At 38.1% G+C, this 20,390-nt stretch overlaps 1 protein-coding gene across 1 annotated transcript in view; it reads right to left on the bottom strand.

The window, feature by feature from the left end:
- Positions 1-20,390, bottom strand: part of si:dkey-12j5.1 (uncharacterized) — a 272,001-nt gene that overhangs the window by 217,928 nt on the left and 33,683 nt on the right. The window contains exon 8 of the mRNA XM_052016283.1: positions 14,074-14,142. Within this exon, the coding sequence (XP_051872243.1) occupies positions 14,074-14,142 (69 nt within the window). The remainder of the gene's footprint in view (positions 1-14,073; positions 14,143-20,390) is intronic.

The raw sequence follows: 20,390 nt of genomic DNA, 5'->3' as shown, positions 1-20,390 counted from the left end.
AAAACTAGCCATCGCCAATTTTGTTTAAAAACAACATAAGGATTATTGCATAAACAAATCTTAGCATAAGATGCCCTGGGTGAAAATGGCAATATTACCCTGGCTCAAAGAAGCATTCTCACTTAAATGAGAATGTTCTGAATTCAAACTCCGGTCTAGAACAGCAACACATTGCTCGTGCTGACACTTCAGTGCCGTACCAAATTGTCAGGCATCCAGTCTTTGGGATGATGCAAATTATTGATGATGGCTATATGCACCTGAGAATTTCAGTAGTTTGTTGGTAAAACACTAAGTTAATGTCACTTGAAAAGATAAAAAGTAAAATCAATAAATCATTGAAAAGATGATTATTTCTACAAGCTGAAGGTCAGCTATGGTCAGAGCCACAAAAACAAACTGAATTTGTTAATTTAATCTAACAGACTTGACACAGAAGCCAAACAAGAATTAATCAAGAACAAAGAATACTGGTACCTTCAAAATTAAATGATTCTGCCAGTCTGTACACTCAGCAGAAAGTCTGCTTCTGATCTTCATTTACTTCAACAAACAATTCATGAATCATTCAAGAAAACTGAGGAAGCTGAGTCAGGGAACAGGTTCCCTCTCTTTCCATGGCCTTCTCTTGAATCCCTACTCAACAACTCCCATTGGGAGAAGCATAACAGCATAAATAAAGAAGGGTATCATTATATTTCCAAAATCATGGTAATATATGCAATTTAAATTGTCTAATACTGTATATAATTACTTAAAGACACTTGAATGAACGAAATATGGCTATTAGTTTTGTACTTGAGCGCATTGAAGTTAGTGTGGAAAGTTTAATAAGGATACCTTTGATTCACTACCTCGTTGTCATTCCCTGTTGTCTTAAATGTGTTAATAAACACTCCATTAGGTATCCTTCATGGTGGCATGCATAGAACCTGATTCAAAAAAATTATCTTGATCAAAAAAAACATTTTGCTATGCAGTCTGAAAGAAGCCTTTATCATGACCAGATCTACACTTATCAACTGGTAATATGGCACATTCTGTCCATGTGATGTACATGTACAAAGGCTTTTGATAAGGTGCCATATTACAGGTTTATTAGAAAAGCTGAAGCACATGGCACAAAATGGGCACTGACAGCATGGAAATTAAGTTGGCTATGTACAGACAACAGAGAGCATGGTGAATGATTATTTTTGGGACCAGAGGAAGGTAAATAGTGGCATTTCCCAGCGGTCAGTGTGAAGGCCATTGCTTTTTTTGATCTATATTAATGACTGGGACTTGGGAGTGCAAGTCACAATTTCTAAATCTGTGGATGACACAAACTTGGTTGCACTGTGAACCGTGAAGAGGACAGTGATTGATTACAGCAGGATATAAACAAGCTGGTAGAACAGGCAGGTGCGTGGCTGATGAGATTTAATGCAGAAAAGTCTGAGATGATGCACTTGGTGGGGAGGGGGAGGGGGAGGGGGAGGGGGAGGGGGAGGAATAAAGAATAATGTTCTAATAGGGATGCAGGAGCAGGGGGAGGAATAAAGGATAATGTTCTAATAGGGATGCAGGAGCAGAGGAACTGAGGTATGGGTGCAGAAACTGAGGTATGGGTGCAGAAACTGAGGTATGGGTGCAGGACAGGTTAAGAAAGTAGCTAATAAAGGCATATATAATTCGAAGCTTTATCAATAGAAGTCTAAATTATAATAGCACAGAAGCCACGATGACTCTTTATAAAACACTGGCTCAGCCTCAACACGAGTATTGTGTTCAATTTTGCTTGTCTCATTATGGGAAGAATGTGTGAAGGCACTAGAGAGCATTCAGAAAAGATTTAGGTGAATAATTCCTAGGATGAGAGTCTATATCAATAGATTAGAGAGGCTGTTTTCTTTAGAAGGCTAAGGGAAGATCTGACAGAAATATATAAAATGATGAGGAGTCTGGAGAGAATGCATGAGGTATATCGGGAGGTGCATTTTATTGGGAGGCTGTTCCAATGGTGGTGAGATCGAGGACCAGAGGTCACAAGTATAAAATAAAGAGGAAAAGGAATTAAGGGTGCATAGGATTTTTTTTTTAAATAGTGCACGGTTTGCAATCTGGAATGTACTGCCTGCCGGTGTGGTGAAGGCAAGTTCTATTGTGGCCTTCAAAAGGTAATTGGATAAATATACTGTGGAGAAGGAGCTGGAGGTGGAACAAATGAGTTGCTCTAGTCGAAAGTCAGTGTGCACACAATGGGCCAAATGACCTCCTCCAGTGCTGCAGCCATTCTATAATTTGGGTACAATAACAATATTTAAAAGACATTTGGATAAGTATATAGACAGGAAAGGTTTAGAAGGATATGGGACAAACATGGGCAAATGGGACTAGCTTAGCTGGGCACCTTGGTCGCCACAGATGAGTTGGGCCGAAGGGCGTGCTTCCATGCTGTATCACTCTATAACTCTGACTCTAGATCTGAAAGAAATTCTTTTTAAAATATAATCCTACACTAATCCCCAATTTAAACAGGACTTGCCTAGATCAAAACTCAAAAATGAAAATTTATTGAGCTACAATTGACCATACAGACCTAGATGTAACTTTTTTAATAAAAAAAAAGAAATGCTAACTTTCTAGCCCTTTACAGTACTCCCATCCAGCTACCAATTACAATAATCACCAAAATCAACAAGGCTCCTTCAGATTTGCCTCACAATCAAACACATTTCAATTTGGAGTTTGGTTGGATGTTTTGAACCAAATTACATGCAGAATGTGATTGAATCTCATATGACTAATCACATTCCTCACTTCATTCTGAATCAATTCTCAAAATAACATGAATCTGGTATAAATAGATTGTCTTTTCTTGGCTTTGCAAATGCACCAGTTATCAGTGGCAGAAACAAAATTTTCAAAGGCACAGATTAGCTATTGTACCATTTTTTATATGTGTATAGTGAAATGCAACATATTTAAGAGTTACAAAATACAACAACAATTTAATCATGTGATTTTTCCAAATGAAGCTGTTAAATTCTGCAGATTAGAGTTTCTTGCTTATGATTCTAGACAAGAGCTCAAATTGCATCACAGCACGTTGTGAAGTTAAATTTAATAAATCTATTAATATATGGGCTAGATCAAGAGAGTAGCAAGGGAAGCTTATCACAAAAGACAAAAGGACAACTACTCCAGGGACAGGAGAAAGCGCATGACTCCAGTACATGTAGCTGATCATTAAACATTACCAATGTTATCTGGAAAAAAACAATTGAAAAACAATGTACTACTGACGGTTGGTATTAAAGATAAATGTGATTCTGTTTAAAATAAGTCATTTTGACTGCTTTTCTTATTCAGACAGAAAATTGCATGACACAACGTCCATTTCCGATATTTCAAATGAGAAGGTTAGATTTTAGTGACATCTGTGATCTTACGTCAATAAGCATGCAATAATGGTTATGATTTTCTTGTTAAGTGTCTCAATCTAATCAGTCTTGCTTTTTAGTGTGTTCTGCTGTTTCCGGGGTGCTCATCTTCATGTCAGAGTTTCTCCAGAGGATAGTTGCAAGAAACCACTTGATAAAAGGGAATACGTTATAAATTTAAGGAGGGAAAGGCTTTTCAAGAAAAGGCAAGATACTCTGGCCTAGAATTTCCTGCCTATTCACACCGAGTTCCAAAAAAATAAAGACAAACATTATGAAATGAATATGAAGCTGAAAAGACAGTGGAAAATTGGTAAACGAGTTACATGTTCAAGAGCAACCCAGATATATCCCCTTAATCTTTTATGGTTGTCTATTGTTCCTTTTGCACTAGTTCATTGCTGCTCATCACAATGTTCCCACCAAAAAGTTACAGAACTGATTTTGAGTTTTTGACACTCACCAATTTTTAATCGATGCGCCATAGAACGTATCCTATCTGGATGGATCACAGCTTGGTATAGCAACTGCTCTGCCCATGACTGCAAGAAACTGCAGAGAGTTGTGGGCACAGCTCAGCACATCACGGAAACCAGCCTCCCCTCCATGGACTCTGTCTATACCTCTCGCTGCCTTGGTGAAGCAGCCAGTATAATCAAAGACCCCATCCACCCAGGTCGTCCTCTCTTCTCCCCTCTCCCATCGGGCAGAAGATACAAAAGCCTGAAAGCACGTACCACCAGGCTTAAGGACAGCTTCTATCCCACTGTTATGAGACTATTGAATGGTTCCCTGGTACGATAAAATGGACTCTTGACCTCACAATCTACCTCATTATGACCTTGCACCTTATTGACTACCTGCACTGCACTTTCTCTGTAGCTGTTACACTTTATTCTGCATTCTGTATTGTTTTACCTTGTACTACCTCAAATGCACTGTGTAATGAATGGCATGCAAGACAACTTTTTCACTGCACAAGTGACAATAAAAAAAACCATTCCAATTCCGTTGATCTTCAAATTACCATCATACTTTCAAAGGCACAGAGATACATGAACACTTGAACTATGTGCAAAGCATATGATCCAGGAAGGGCAAACTATTTCCATTCTAATCCAGATTACAGAATCATTCAATATAAGAGTGACCTAATCTTGAAGTAATATGGAGAAACCTTATCCATTTAAATTCTTTGGTTAGCTTTACCAACGTTTGGCTTTGAAATTAAAACAGAACCGAGCTTGATGAAGGGGAAGAGAACTGGAGAGATAAAGCCAGTAGGTGGAGCACCCCAAGAGATAAGCACCCAATTGTCATGCAGCCAATACAGATTGCCAAACTGAGGTATGCTGCATTGTCAATGATGCTAGGTTTAAGAAGAATGTTAAACTAAGGCCAGTCCAGAGGAAGGGTCTCAACCCAAAATGTCGACTGTCCATTCCCCTCCATAGATGTTGCCTGACTAACTGAGTTCTTCCAGCATTTTGTGTGTTGCTCCAGATTCCAGCATCTGCAGTCTCTTTTGTCTCTATTTACTGTCCCAGGTAAATGTCCGAGAATCAGTTATACTACTTTGGTACAGACCAGAGGATTTATCCTTTGTGCCCTGGTCATCACTGATTCCTGGATTAGCCTCAATAAAAGATTACTCGGTGTTAACAACTGCTATTTCTCCAATCTTACTGTGTGCAAATTGTTGGTTGCATCTCCTGCATTGGAACAATTAATGTGCTTTGTGACAACCTGATACCAGTAAAGATGCTATATAGATACATGTCCTTTCTATAATCCTTGACTGACATTCTAAATATCCAAAGAACGGACAAGTACTCAAATCTTCCAAGTCTGAATCCTTGTAGTTTTGAACATGCGGGAAAACAAAGAGGCAAAGAAGTCCAGCCTTTAGCATATAGAGGGCAATATATATTTGGTAAACTTTCTAATCTACTGAAAAGAATGTCTGTTATGTTTTACAATGGAGCAAAGGCAGACAGCAGCAAGTTTCCACAGGATTTCTGGCTTTCCAAGAACTAGGGCTAATTGATGGAACACATCATAAGCCCAAAATGAACAGAATAGGCCATCAACCCTCAATATTCAGATGGTTTTACCACAAAACTGGCATATGAACATACAGCCAGTCACAATGCATTCACTGTATGCAACTTGGTCATTGCATGCATGCTCAAAGTCCACTGGACAGACAGCCATGGTGTGACCCATACCGCTGTGGATACTGTTGCCCAGCCATATCCCACAATTCACAGACCGAAGCATAGGAGAGGTGTAATCAGTTACGTGCAGCACAGGTTGTCTGCCTAATGGTTGTCATGAGATCCATGGTCAGTGCTACAAAGCTTCAATTAGAGGCTGTAAACCATGATTATTCACCCCTTCTAGATTGTTATCTAAAATTCAAGAAGTCTGAGCTTCTATCAAAATGGAAACTACAAATGCTACCTGCTGGGGTTGGGCAGATAGTGAGAGGTGTTTGCTGTGTAATGCTGTGCTACATTGGATTACAAGGGTTTAATATTATCTACCAAATGCAGGTGCTGCACATTGCAGTGATTTCAGGGCCTGTACAATACAAACTCTTTCTATTTTTGATGAGATACGCTGCAACAAAATAAAAGATCAATCTTTAAAGAAAAGCTGTGCACCAAAACATTACCATTTCAACAACTTCTCAGTAGTTTCCCAACAGCAATTCTAATGTGTTTAATTCCCATTGCTCAACAAAAAATTGAGTAATTATACTAAGTCGACATAATTATTACATTTTCCTATTATTCCTAATTATTAATTTGTGTCATTCCACTGGTTCCCCTCCATGAAGTAGCTTGAAGGCAATCTGTGCAGGATGAAAAGCTGATTTTTATTCCCTCTGGATGAGCATGTCTCAGAGCTAACAAGAGAAACTGCACATGAGGAAGCGAGGCTTAAGTCCCGTCACAGCTGGACCTCAATCCCAAAGCTTCATGATGTGAGATAAACATGTGCAGCACTACTCTACTTGGATTCTTTGTTGAGTATTTATTTGCTCTGACAGGTTTTAAATCTGAAATATATCCGTTAAACTACTTATATTCTGTAAATTACTCAGGTTAAATATTTTAAATTAGAAATAGAGGGTGGAAATCCAACACACAAAGTCAAACAGCAAGATAAATTAACACCTGCAGTGAGCTCCTAATCCAAGTTGCACGTTTCTACAGAGATGCAAGCTGGGTGAAGAAACTGAGAAGATTACAAAGTATAATTAATGGAGGAGGACTGGGAGTCCAATTTCTTGTTATGAATGCTGCACAGACTATGGAGACTAAAGAGAAGTACACAAAATAAGACAGTTTATAAATAAAAATTAGAAGCACCAATGCAGAAAAGATGTCTTCAGTTTCAATTTCTTGTCCGGGTAATTTTATTTTCCAGATTTCATATATTTTGATGGACATATAAATAGTGCAAGATCAAATAATCACAGTTACACGTGTTCTTTGAATGGAACAAATTTTAAAATTAAAAAAGTAGCCTTGCAACCTTATAAAGAGGTTAGGAATTCTCCTAGTCACAGAGATAAATTTACAGTGGTATGCAGACCACACCTATCTGAGTTTGCTGATGTCAATTTGTGTTAAAGTACAACCCACTTCACAAGCCCTGGAATGTGTTTGTCTCAGTTAGATGCTCCATTGGCAAATAGCCAGACAACACTCACTGTCTAGACTCTCAAAAATATCCTACTCTCACAGCACTTTGCAGGCAGAGACTGCAACATGCAATGAGCGATTGGAATCCAAGCACATTTCTTCTCTCCAACTCAGGAATCTTGATGCCAAATGTTACTATCCCACTGTAGTCAAAACCAGTGAACTCAGCAGAGGTTATACCCTGGGTGCTTAGATGACACAACATTGTAAATTAAACAAAAGCAAAGTTGACTGCAAATGAATTACCTTGTCACACACTGGTAATTGCACTCTATGCCAGCTGAGGAAAATATTTACACATTGAGCCACTGAAAGCTATAACTTGCTTTTATTGAGCAATCTGAGAACACAAGAAATAAAGGCAGGAGGCCATTTAGCCCCTCGTGTCTGCTAAGGCATTCAATAAAACATTGGTTGTTCTTTTCCACTGTGTCCCTTTCCTCTACTAATTCATATCCCATGATGCCCTTAGTATCCAAACCTCTCTCTGTCTTAAATTAACTCAGCAACTGAGCCTCCACAGCCTTGCTAGGTAGAGAATTCTACAGATTCACTAACCTCTAGGTGAAGAAGTTTCCATTCCTCTCAATCCTGAATGGTCAACACCTTGTTTTGGGACTTTCCTCTGGTTCTTGGAACCCTGACCTAGCCTGGTAAAAGTTTCAATGAAGTCATTTTTCATTCTCCTAAACTTTAGAGAGTATAGGGACATGCAACTTAATCATAAAATAATCCCACTTTCCTAGGAATCAATCTTTGTTGCAATCTGTTGCAAGTATATCCTTCTTTATGAAGACCTGTACATAAGTTCCAGGTACAATCTCACTAGGGCCATATACAACTTCATTAGAGCGTCCTTCGTCATGTACTCAAGTCCCTGTTGCATTGCTTGCCATTTTAATTGCTTACATGTTAACTTTCAGTGGTTTGTGTACAAGGACACATTAGTCCCTCTGAGCACCAACACATCTCAATAGCCTTCATTTTAAAAAATACTCTGCTTTTCTATGTTTATCTATAAAAACTGATGATACATTTATCCACATTATATTCTATCAGTGATGTCGATGACTCTTCATTTAGCTGTCAATATCTCCCTGAGGCCCCTCTGTATCTTCTTCACAATTCACACAGCTTCATATCATCAACAAACTGAAAATGACCCATTATTCCTGGTCTGTCTTTTTGCCCATTAACTAGTCCTCAATTCACGTCAGTATCTTACCATCAGTCACATGTACTTTAATTTTGTTTAATAATCTTTTATCGGATACCTTTGATATAGTTACATACACTCTTGAATGGAATGCAGATCCACAAGTTCCCCACAGATTAGTCTCAAAAATAGATCTGTCAAATATGATTTCCCTTTCACGAATCCATGTTGATTTTACCCAATCCTATCATCATTTGCCAAGTCCCTTGTTACCAATTCCTTAATACCATATTCCCAGCGATCCCCCTCTACTGATTTCAGGCTACTCATGTATATTTCCCCATTTTCTCTTTTCCACAGAAAACCAGAGTGAAAGCAAATTATTCTCAACCCCAAGAGACAGAGGCAGACAGAGATGGAGAGAGAGTGTTCAAATTTAAGACCTTGGTTTCAGATTGAACTAAATCAACATGTCAGTGCTTAAAAAAAAACAAGGCTGAAGCAAAAAAAAAGCTAGAAGTCAATGATCCATTGTGGCTTCCTCCCATGATCCCCTCCATTACAGAAACCAGTCTTTAGCCAATTTGATTTAGTCCATGTGATGTTGAGACACAGCTGAAAGCACTAGATACTGCAAAGGCTTTGGGAGGCTGTCATACTAAAGACCTGCACTCCAGAAATAGTTGTGCCTCTAGCCGAGTTATTGCAATACAGTTGCAACATTGGCATCTATTCAATGTGAAAAATTGCTAAGGATATCCTATTAAAAAAAAGGCAAACAAATTGAATCCAAGCATTGAATTAATGCTACAGGTCGATGAACTTTCATCAAAACTGGCAACTTCTGTTACAAATTGGAAAGCTGCTACTTGAAATTGTTGAATTCAATGTTGAGTTATGAGGACTGTCCAAACATGCAACGCTGTTCCCCAGACTTTGTTGGAACAGTGTAAAAGGCCAAAGACACTGAGGTCGCATTGGGAGTGGGATGGAGAATGGAAGCTCACGGTCTCCTTTGCGGACTGAATGAAGATGGTCTGTAAAGCAGTCACTTAATCTGTGTTTGGTTTCCCCAATGTTGATAAGATCACAACATGAACTCCAAATATAGCACACATAAATTGGGAGAAATACGAAGTGAAAAACCTCGTCTTTCTTTGGCTGAACTGCTGGGTATTTCTGGCATTCTCTTTTATTTCAGTTTACTAGCACCTGCAGTGTTTTGTATCCCCCAGTTCTAGCATCCTTTATTCCTCTTTTCTGTCCTCATTCATTTTCCATTGACATCTCCTCCAGATGGATCACCTCTGATTAGCAAAGCCTTCACTAACCTTTGTCTCTCTGCCCCTCCCCTTTAAAAAAATAATGCAAGGACAAGGAAAAGACTTGAAGTTCTTTTCTTAATTTTGTGATACCCAACTTCAATGCTAGGATTTGGCATTTGATTTGAATTTCAATACAACATCCATTTCAGGCCACTCCCGGAGAAATTAAAACACTCACTTAAATATATTGAAGAAATGAAAACAGTGCATCGTTAACCAGTGACCACAAGCTCCAGGGCTGACTGCCCTAACAAATTCTCAGCTATCTTTATAATAGAGCCCACTGCCAACTTCCCAAGAAAATAGTGAGGGTGAATCCAGAAAAGGCAGAGGATTAATGCTAGGGTCTTCTCAGTAAAAGACTTTTCTTTTACTGAGAAGACCCCACTCTATCAGAAAATTTGGGCTACTGAACAATAGAATTCAACGCAGCAGCTCACAGAAGAATAGGCAATATTATTCCAGGATATTATGAAGTATGTGCCACTGCAAATAACTTTCTAATCCATTGAGTTTCAAACAGTAGGTGAATCATGAATTACTCTGAGGACCTAATCAGTCTAACCAATCAATTAAAATGCCAGGCAGATTTCATATATTAATTTCAAATGAATGTTTTTGACCTTTTATTAATTAAGGAATTAGTAATTTCTGATGCCACTGCGAGCTACTTCTAAAAGTGCTCAACAGGTAAACTCCTCTCAATTTAAGAGTCCTTCATGCAAAAATATCCAGCAGTTCCAACTGATTTTTTTTTTAAAGTTTATTAACTATTTTGCTTCAGGCAAGAAAATGTGCATGAGCTAAATAAATTCCCAAGTCTATTCTTGAATATAAAATGATGTGGAAAAACCTTATCTAACTTCATATTAAATCTTTTAAGGCAGGTTGGAGAGCAGATGGAATAAAAAAGAAACGAAGCCTGGATTACCCAAGAGACGACCATAAGCAAGTTGAAATCTTTCACTGCATATCATTCAAATTGCCACCTACTCCAAATCACCAAATGGAAATCAACGTTTCTCATAGATATTCCACAATAACTGCAAATATATTATCAACAAGATTACAACCAAGTTCAGGGCTGGTATTACATTGATCAGTGGCTACTTACATGGGCAACCATACTATCATTTATGAGAAGAGGAGACAGCTTCAGTGATACACATTTATTAATTAGCTACAACATAATTTTTATTGAGTTCCAAAATGTTGAAATAAAAGTCAGAAATAATCACAGACGTACAGATTACCCGAAAAAAAAAGCATCAGGCTTACCAAATTTCTGAATTCAATAATCTATTTGGCCCATAATTTCCAGCCAACAAGTAGTAATCTGTGCTTTTGCTGACCTACTGAACGTCTAATTTTCATTTTGCATATCTACCAGTGTCAGTGCAGGCTGATCTTCAGGATGAGACCTGTTTAGCAGCAAGGTTTGGAGCATGTAAATACCACTATGTATCATTTTGGTGGGGGCAATATAAAAATGAAATTAATAAGCAAAAGATTTATGACAATTTTAAATGCCTGAAAACATTAATTAAACCCTATTAATAAAAAAAACCCATTACTTACCAGTTTTTTGCCCCTATTCATCTCTTTTGAAATGAATGGAGTCGCTGTTCCTGCATCAAGTCTCAGAATTCTTCGGAAGTTTCCCCAGCTTAAGTGCTGGGGAAACTGCTGCAACTGTTTGCCCTGCTGCTCGACTCCATGAGGACTCCAATATAAAAGCAATTTAGGAAAAGGCAGGCAAAGGGCAGTCAGCAAGTTCAAAACTTCCACGTTCAAGCACGCCTGTGCAGGAACCCTGAACCAGGCTGCACTTTTGCAGGGAGTCGATGGGAGTTCTGCATGTAACTGCTGGCATTTTCCCCACAAATTCCAAGGTATTTTCATCATGTCATACTTTTTTAACCTTTGAATTGTTAACATATTTTTGTTATTGCAACTGTGAAACTGATATCATGGTGATTAATAAATTAATTGAAGGAAGCTTCTTCCTATCATTTACAAAGAGCTTTAGCAGCATTTAGGTGCCTTGCTCAATGATTTGTATCAATCATGAAAACAAAAGAAAACTTGAAAAATTAAATGACACTGATGCAGAGAATTGACCTAAACTGAGATGAGTAATGTGTCATAGGACATGACCCAAATGCTTCTCGCAGAGAATGCTCATAAAGAATTTAATAAATCCTTCTAAAGGCAGGGCATTCTGCTTATTGCAAAGTCTTTTGGTCAACTGGTCAGTGTCAAGGTCACCAATTAACTATGCGACTAGTGTTTTGTATGTTTCACGTAACTGCATTGAAAACTAAAGAGAAACGCACATTAAACTATTTAGATCACCCAACCATCAGTACTTCAGTGATTACAATTCCCTAAATTATAAGCAGAAATTTCTGCAACTGAGCATAACAATTTATTCCTCTGAATTTGCAAATTTTCTGCTGCATTTTATTTCTTCTGGTGTCTATGACAAGACAAAGTGATTTCAGAGCTTGGATACAATAACAGAATAACTCATTTCATTCCTTCTGCAAATGTATTTTTAAAAATCTATAACCTAATTAACAATATCCACAATTCGCTCATCAGTAAAGAGGTTCAGATGATGCAGTCCCCAGGCATCTCCCAAGACACCAATGAAACCAATCTTTAATTGACACATGAAGACGCACATTTACATAATGAGGAAAAGATCACTTTCCAGCTCCTGTTTCACAGAGACGAACCAACTAAAATAAAAAATTATATTCCACCACCCATTTGTACTGTATGAACTCCCTGTAAAGTCCATGTTCAACAAATTCAAAGCTCTTTTGGACAGCTTTCCATTTTTCGCATAATGAACACTTCAGCCTTTGCAAATTCCTGCTGGCCATTTTTGATTCTCCATGAAGTTCCAGTCAACCTAAACTGGCTGTTTTTCCTTCATCACCTCCAAATTTAAAATGTTTACTCTTTAATTGTCTTCCTGGTTTCATCCATGACAATCCAACCCTATAATCACTGCCTCCCCACACACTCCACACTTCTTATTTTTATCCAGCATCCCATTAGGATTTATGCAACAAGTTAGTTCATAAAGTAATAAATAGTAGCACACAGTGTTACAAGTAATATGACTAATAAGGACTAAAGAATGAGCCAAATTCTTTTCTTTAACATATTACACATTTCTAAAATATTACTTCTAAAGCAGAATTATGCACAAGTCAACAGACTTCTACTCATACATTACATCACAAGATTCCAAAATTGTTCACAAATGTACTTGAGATTGGTGCATGTATTTAATAAAACAATGAGTTGAAAGGATCCCAAAAAATGGGCTAACAGGCAAGAACACCAAGGAAGAATGCAAAGGTAATAGCAAAATAATCAACTTCAGAGGAGAAAGTGAGAAGGAGATGAAAAGATTGGAGAGACAGCGAGAAGAAACTAGGGGTAGGGAAGGAAAATCAGGACAGGTGCCTCCCTGACTTTGTTGCCATTTTTGAATGGGTGAATAGACATAGCAGATGGCAGCTAAGTCAGTCATTTACTGACTTGAATTAACAGGCTAATGATCTATGGTCTGGGTCACCAGAATTTAATGAATCAAGTTTAAGGATACACTTGAGAGTCAAGTTCCAACATTTCAAATGGTTGTGATGGAAGAAAATCACAAATCACAGACTATTCCACTGATCAAAAATTACAACAACCAAACTTGACTTTCTTTGCAATTTGACTCCATTGGGTTTTAAACTTATTATGAATCTGTTTTAACTTCTTATATTTGCAGGGTAGGACTAATCAAAGTAGTCAATTCAAATCTGTCAAAATAATAGTCTGTGTCATGACTCAAATATTACTATCACATTCAGATGCAGTTAAATCCTAAATTTGTCTTTGCAGAAGAAAACTACAGAATATAGTGAAACATATTAGCTGCATGCCACATGCATGCTAGGTTTACATTTTACTACTGATCAATAATCCTTGCCAGCCAATTTGCTTAAATTGACAGAAGAATATCATGGATGACCAGTAAACAGGTCCTCAAACAGAGAAACAATCATGTGAAATGTGAGTTGCAAAATGATATATTAATTGATGAGAACTACAAGGATTAATACCTTGTCTTTAACAATTTCATCCAAAAGGACACAAAGACTGAAAATTCCTTAACACACAAAGAAAGGAAAAGGAAAGAAATGGTGTAAACAAACAACAAAAACAACTGAGAGTTAGTAGATTTTGGCTTTACATACAATGAACAAGTCAGCACTTTGAGTAATTGGTGTAAATTTCCAAACACATGGAAGCAGATTTCTGCTCTCCAGTTTTTTTTTCCTCCAGTGTTCTTTTACGGTTAATGACAACCATGTTAAATTGAAGTCCAGCACCGGATACTTTTATGTACATTACACAGAATAAAAGATAGAATCTAACAATCCTACCTCATACTCTTGAACTTCAATCAACAGCTTTGCTGCAGTTATTCTGGATTCATAAGGAGGTAACAAATTCTGAAACATGAAGGAAAATAGATTTTGCATCAGTTTGTTTCATTGTACAGACAAATACAGTTTCCTGTGTAGGCTCTTTAGACTGTTGCAACACATTTAAACAGGGCCAGTAACATTTTCATATAGGAATGGCTTTATCATCACAAAATCGAAATATCCACAATAGTTTGAAACTGGAGTTTAAAGTCTGGACTGAGCACAGCCATTTACATGGGGAATGTCAGTCAAGACTTTTTTGAAAATGTGGGCCAAACCATGCTGAATTCGGCCTGCCTTAGAATGTGCCTTCCGCACTCCCCTCACACCCATGCTAACCCAATTTGGATGCTGGAAACTTGGATGGCGTTCAAAAAGAAACAAGACTTCAGGGAAAGCTTCAATTCCTGTCAAAATCTGTGATGCTTTGTAAACATTTCGTTTTAATGTCTCTGATGTGCAGACATTTAAAAGTTATTAGAACTGTTAAATAGTTTTTAAAAGATCATTAAAATATAATTAAAATTTTAAACTAAAATAAATACAAATGGACAGAATCCTTTTCTATCTGCAGGTCATAAATAGGGATCCTATTCCAGTGCTGACTGGTGTAGGATCAGAGAAGTGAGTTCCCAGCACAACGTGGCAGATACACTGACAGATGTACAGCATATCTCAGGTTTAGAGAGAAACTGCTGAATTTTTGTTATTTACCAACCTGTGAGGTGCTGAACACTAGCACTTTCCTTTATAACTGCTGGCTACAGCAATTCAATTCAGCCCCATACCTTTGCAGCCTGTCCAATATGGTTTCTTCACAGCAGTTACCAAACACACCATTCTCTGGGCTAAATAAACAGGACTGGAATATCTGCTAACAAAACTTTGGCTCTGGCAAATGGTCAGTGACTGAAATATTAACCTCACCTCACTCAATCCAAAGGATTTCATCATTTTTATGACCTAATTCAGTAAATAAATAGCATTCCACTTTAGGATAACATACAACTTAATTGTAACAGCTCGTAACAGGAATCTCATTATTCCCATCAACCTTGACTGATATCTGCAAGACTTCTGCAGAGCACTTTGCTGACAATGGCACCAAAAATTATCTAGGCTTTCCATATATCTGGCTGGATCTGCAATTTTATCATCCAGCAACTCAATAATTTAACTTAAATTTATCACACTTTCTTCTTCATCAATCCATGTCCTCCTTTCCCAACAGGCATAGATATACTCTCTCCATGAAATTCACTGTTCCACTGGATCACCAAACACAAGCAATAGTGGACTTTATTCTCCATGATGCTCATCTGTTCCATTCATCCAATATGAAACTAATTATGGTAATTTTGTTTTTTATTCATGATAACCCCGGTTAATGACAAAACTAACAATTTTAACTGTCATACATTATGGTTTTTGGGCACAAAATTTGGCACTTCATTAGACCATGCAAACTGAGTGAAGAAATACAAGTTCACCCAAACATATTTTGTTCTGATATCATTAATGTCAGTTAAATTTAAAATGTACAAACAACTACGATTCTGAAAATATAATGCATTATAGTGGAATTTAATGCAGACAAGTGTGAGGTGTTACACATTGGGAGGACGGTGTTATAAGACTTATACAGTAGGGCTCCCAAGGTGTGCGGTAGAGCAAAGGGACCTGGAAATACAGATCTATAGTTCCTTGGAAGTGGCTTCACAGGTAGATAGGGTCATAAAAAGAGCTTTTGGCACTTTGGCCTTCATAAATCAGGGCACTGAGTACAGGAGTTGGAATGATATGTTGAAGTTGTAGAAGACATTGTTTAGGCCAAATATGGAATATTGTGTGCAGTTCTGGTCACCTACCTACAAGAAAGATATCAATAAGCTTGAAAGAGTGCACAAAAAATTTACACGGATGTTGCCAGGACTTGAGGACCTGAGTTATAGGGAAAGGTTGAACAGGTCAGGACTTCATTCCCTGGAGTGCAGGAGAATGAGAGGAGATCTTATAGAGGTATACAAAATTATGAGGGGTATAGATAGAGGAAAAAGCCTGTATGCATTCACCCTAAGATTGGGTGAGACTAGAGCTAGAGGACATAGGTTTAGGGTGAAAGGTGAAATATATAAAGGGGAATCTGAGGAGGAACTTCTACACAGAGGGTGGTGCGAGTGTGGAACGAGCTGCCAGCGGAAGTGGTAGATGTGGGTTCAATTGTAACATTTAAGAGAGGTTTGGATAGGTACATGGACGGAAGGAGTTTGGAGGGATATGGTCCGGGTGCAGGTAGATGGGACTAGGCAGAAGATCAGGTCAGCATGGACTTGATGGGCCAAAGGGCCCGTTTCTGTGCTGTAGTACTTTATGATTCTATAACAAAAGCCTTCAAACCAATCCCTATTAGTGATCAATATCTCCTCAATTAACTGTTCAGATAAATATGATGAACTGGAGACAAAGGATATAGAATTGTTTAAATATTTATTTTCAATAGAATCAAAATTACATGAATCCAAAGCAAATTAATTTTTATCTTTCATAAAACAAGCTCAATTTAAACTGACAACAGCTTCACGGACCTTCTTTTCTCTCTCATCAACATACATCAAAAATGCTGCACACTACCAGGGAGAAATAAATCCATTACTTCCAAGAAGCGTTAAAAACTTGTACCTTAAATTATATTTGCTTCAGCAGCAGTAAATTTTTCTGGCTAAGTTATAGTAATTAAATCTTACAACTGGTTCATTGAACAAGAAAAGAGAAAAATCTTTCAATTTGTGAGTTAGCAAACAAAACCAATTTTAGAATATTAAAATTAAAACAAGTATCATTGTTAATGTGATACATGAATTTAGAAAGTCAAATTTAAAACAGATTTCACAAATGGGAAGGATCTAGGCATTCCTGGGAAAGCCAGTACTTATTTGCCAACCCTAAATGCCCTCAAGAAGAAGGTGACGAGTCACCCTTTCGAATGCTGCAGTCCTTCAAGTGAAAGTATCCCTGAGTGTTGTTGGGTAGAGTTCTAGGATTTAAAAATAGCAACAATAAAGATCTGACAATATGTTTTCAATTCAGGGTGATGTACGATATGGGGGGAAAACCTGAAAATGGCGGTGTCCCCAAGAGCCTGGTGGTAGAGGTCACTGGTTTGGGAGATGCTGTCAGAGCAGCCATGAGTGTATTTTGCAGATGATACACACTGCAGCCACACTGTGGTAGGAATGAAAGTTCAGAATGGCTAATGGGGTGAAAACCAAATGGGTTGCTTTGTCCTGAATGTATTCAGTTCTTGAGAATTATTGGTGCTGGACTCATCCAGAAGGCATTCCAATGCAATCCTGATTTGTGGGTTGCAGATGGTTAAAAGGCCTTGTCAGGAGGCGAGTCACTTGCTTCAGGATACCCAGCCTCTGACCTACTCCTGTAGCTATAGTATTTGTGTGGCTGGTCCAGTTGTGTTTCTGGGCAATGGTCACCACCCCCTTATGGATATTGAGAGGAGAATTAAATGATGGTGATGCCATTAAATGTCCACATTAGGTGGCTAGACTCTCTTTTATTGGTGTTGGTCATTGCCAGGCATTTTTGTGGTGCAAAATGTTACTTGCCACTTATCAACAAACAAGATGCAGTTGTTGTCTCAAAGATAACAGCTAAAAGAACATGGGACAGTACAGCACAGGGACAGGCCCTTCAGCCCACAGTGTCTGTGCAGACCACGATGACAAGTTAAATTGCACATCTGCCTGCACATGGTCTACATCCCTCCATTCCCTGCATGTTCATATCCCTGTCTAAATGCCACTTAAAAGTTGTTATTTTATCTGCACAGATTTAAGGTGAGAGAGGAAAATTTAAAGATCTCAGGGGCAACTTCTTCCACACAGAGGGTGAATGGTAACTGGAATGAGCTGTCAGAGAAAGTGGTAGAGGTGGGTACAATTTCAACATCTGAAAGACATTTGGATAGGTAAAAAGTCAAAGTCAAATTTATTGCCATATGCACAAGTACACACATACACAAGTGCAATGAAAAACTTACTTGCAACAGCATCACAAGCACATAGCCAAATAAGCAGCGTTCACAAGAAATACATAACATAAATTATAAACAATTTTTACAAGAAAGAACACAATTAGAACAAAATAAAACAGAACCCATTTTAGTGCAGTGATCAAAGTGGTCATAGAGTTGTAGTGATTACGGTTGTGCCGTTACATAGAAAGGAAAAGTTTAGAGGAATATGGACCAAATACAGGCAAATGGGACTAGCTCAGGTAGACACTTTGGTCAGCAAGGATGATTTGGGCAGAAGGGCCTGTTTCCGTGCTGTATGAATCCACCTACTCCATTGACATCTAAAATTTCAAGGTGACTGACAGATCATAAACTGTCTATGTAAATTACTTAGCACATTGAAGGACGTGCATGATACAGCTGATGTGAAACCCCAGACTTTGGATAATTGCTACTTAAAAATAATTACTTGTAAACTGGTATGACTATGGCGACCGAGGAACAACCAACTAGTTGATTTTTGTGTGTCATCCCCACCTTCCACCTCACACCCCAGTAGTGATAATCCTATATCACAACATAGGGTTCCTAAAGAACAGAACTACGTCAACTTCAACAGCCAACCAATTCTCCAACAGAGCCAAAGAAGTGAATAATATCCACTTGCGTAGAAACCATAGGGTGTTTATTGAACAGTACACCAGCAATAAGTCAATGGCTTCTGGAGATGGGAAGAAATATTACTAGATCAAAATTACTTTAATATTGCATCTACCTACTACTAAGTAGTTTATCAAAGCAATTCATCTTTTGTCTGGTTTCGGCAATCCAAAATTACACTCTAATGAATAAAATTCACTTTGCATCGAAACCTTCATCTTTTGTGAGATCTCTTTAAAACACATGAGTCAGTAACTCTCATAGTTTGGACTTCAAGTTATATTTTAAAGAAAACACATTATGCACTTTCTACAAGCATTCAATTTCCTAAAACACCTAGATCAGAAAAAAAGACCAAGAACGGCGAAAAAAAACTGCTTATATGCAAGTTCTACCAAAGCATAAACTTATCAAAAAACTTCCTTCCAAGTACATTCAAGTTCAAATGGAGGCATTATTTTTCCACTGATGGTATGTAACTCATTGCATCTCAATAAAAATCATTGATTGACAGAATAAATTAAAATACTCAGCAGGTCAGGTGTGGGAAGAGACACAGAGTTAATGTTTCAGGTCGAAGACCCCTCATCAGAACTGGGAAGGAGACAAAAGAAGCTCATTAAGCTTCAGGGAGAGTGTGGAGCGGGGATGTCACTGATAGCGTAAAACCAGGGTGGCCATGCATATAAGATGTAAACAGTGTTATCTGGTCAATAATTGAATGGGAGCAATGAAGGAGCAAGAACATAGACTAAAGAACATGGACAAAAGAACATAAGAGCTGCGAAATTCAGAGCAGGAAGACGTGTCCGGCAGGGCAGGCTGGACATGTCCTCCACTCCTAGATGAAACAAAAGAGGAAAAAAAACAAACTGAGCTAATATCACAGATGGACACTGATACGGACAGAAATCAAGTTAATATTTAATTCTACAACTTAAATCCAGAAGGTTGCAACATGCCCAGATGGAAAATGAGGTGCTGTTCCTCAAGTGTGCATTGGCCCTCATTGTAACGGTACAGGAGGCCACAGACTGCTAGGTCAGAAAGAAGTGGGATGGAGAATTAAAGTGGCAAGCCATGGGAAGCTCAGGGTCACTCCCTGTGGACTAAACATAGGTATTGCACAAAAGCAATCACCCAATCTGCGCTTTGCTTCTCCAATGTAGGACACCACGTTGTGAACGTCCAATGCAGTACAGTAAATTGGAAGAAGCACATGTGAATCGCTGCTTCACCTGGAAAGACTGTTTGGGTCCCTGGATAGCAGGAAGGGAAGAGGTGATGCATTTCCTGCAGTTGCAAGGGAAAATTAGTTTTTTTTGATTGAGAACAAATTAACTGAACTAGTAAAGTGTGTTGTACAGAGTACAACAGGTTATACAGAGTAGGAGGGTGAGATTTTGGAAAAGAATGAACCAAGTCTTTGCAGTCAGACTTTAATGCATTGCAGAGTGACAGATGAGGTACAACAGGCATTTACCCTGCTTAGAGGACTGTAATGGCATGAATAAAATCCAAAAAGAAAGAAAAGAGCAAAAGAAAAAACAAAGGAACATTATTTTCCATTGCAGGAAATCAA

Source organism: Pristis pectinata, chromosome 5 (assembly GCF_009764475.1).
Source record: "Pristis pectinata isolate sPriPec2 chromosome 5, sPriPec2.1.pri, whole genome shotgun sequence".
In the NCBI taxonomy this organism is placed as follows: domain Eukaryota; kingdom Metazoa; phylum Chordata; class Chondrichthyes; order Rhinopristiformes; family Pristidae; genus Pristis; species Pristis pectinata.
Note: the sequence above shows the minus strand (reverse complement) of the source record. Positions and strands in the feature narration are given on the sequence as shown.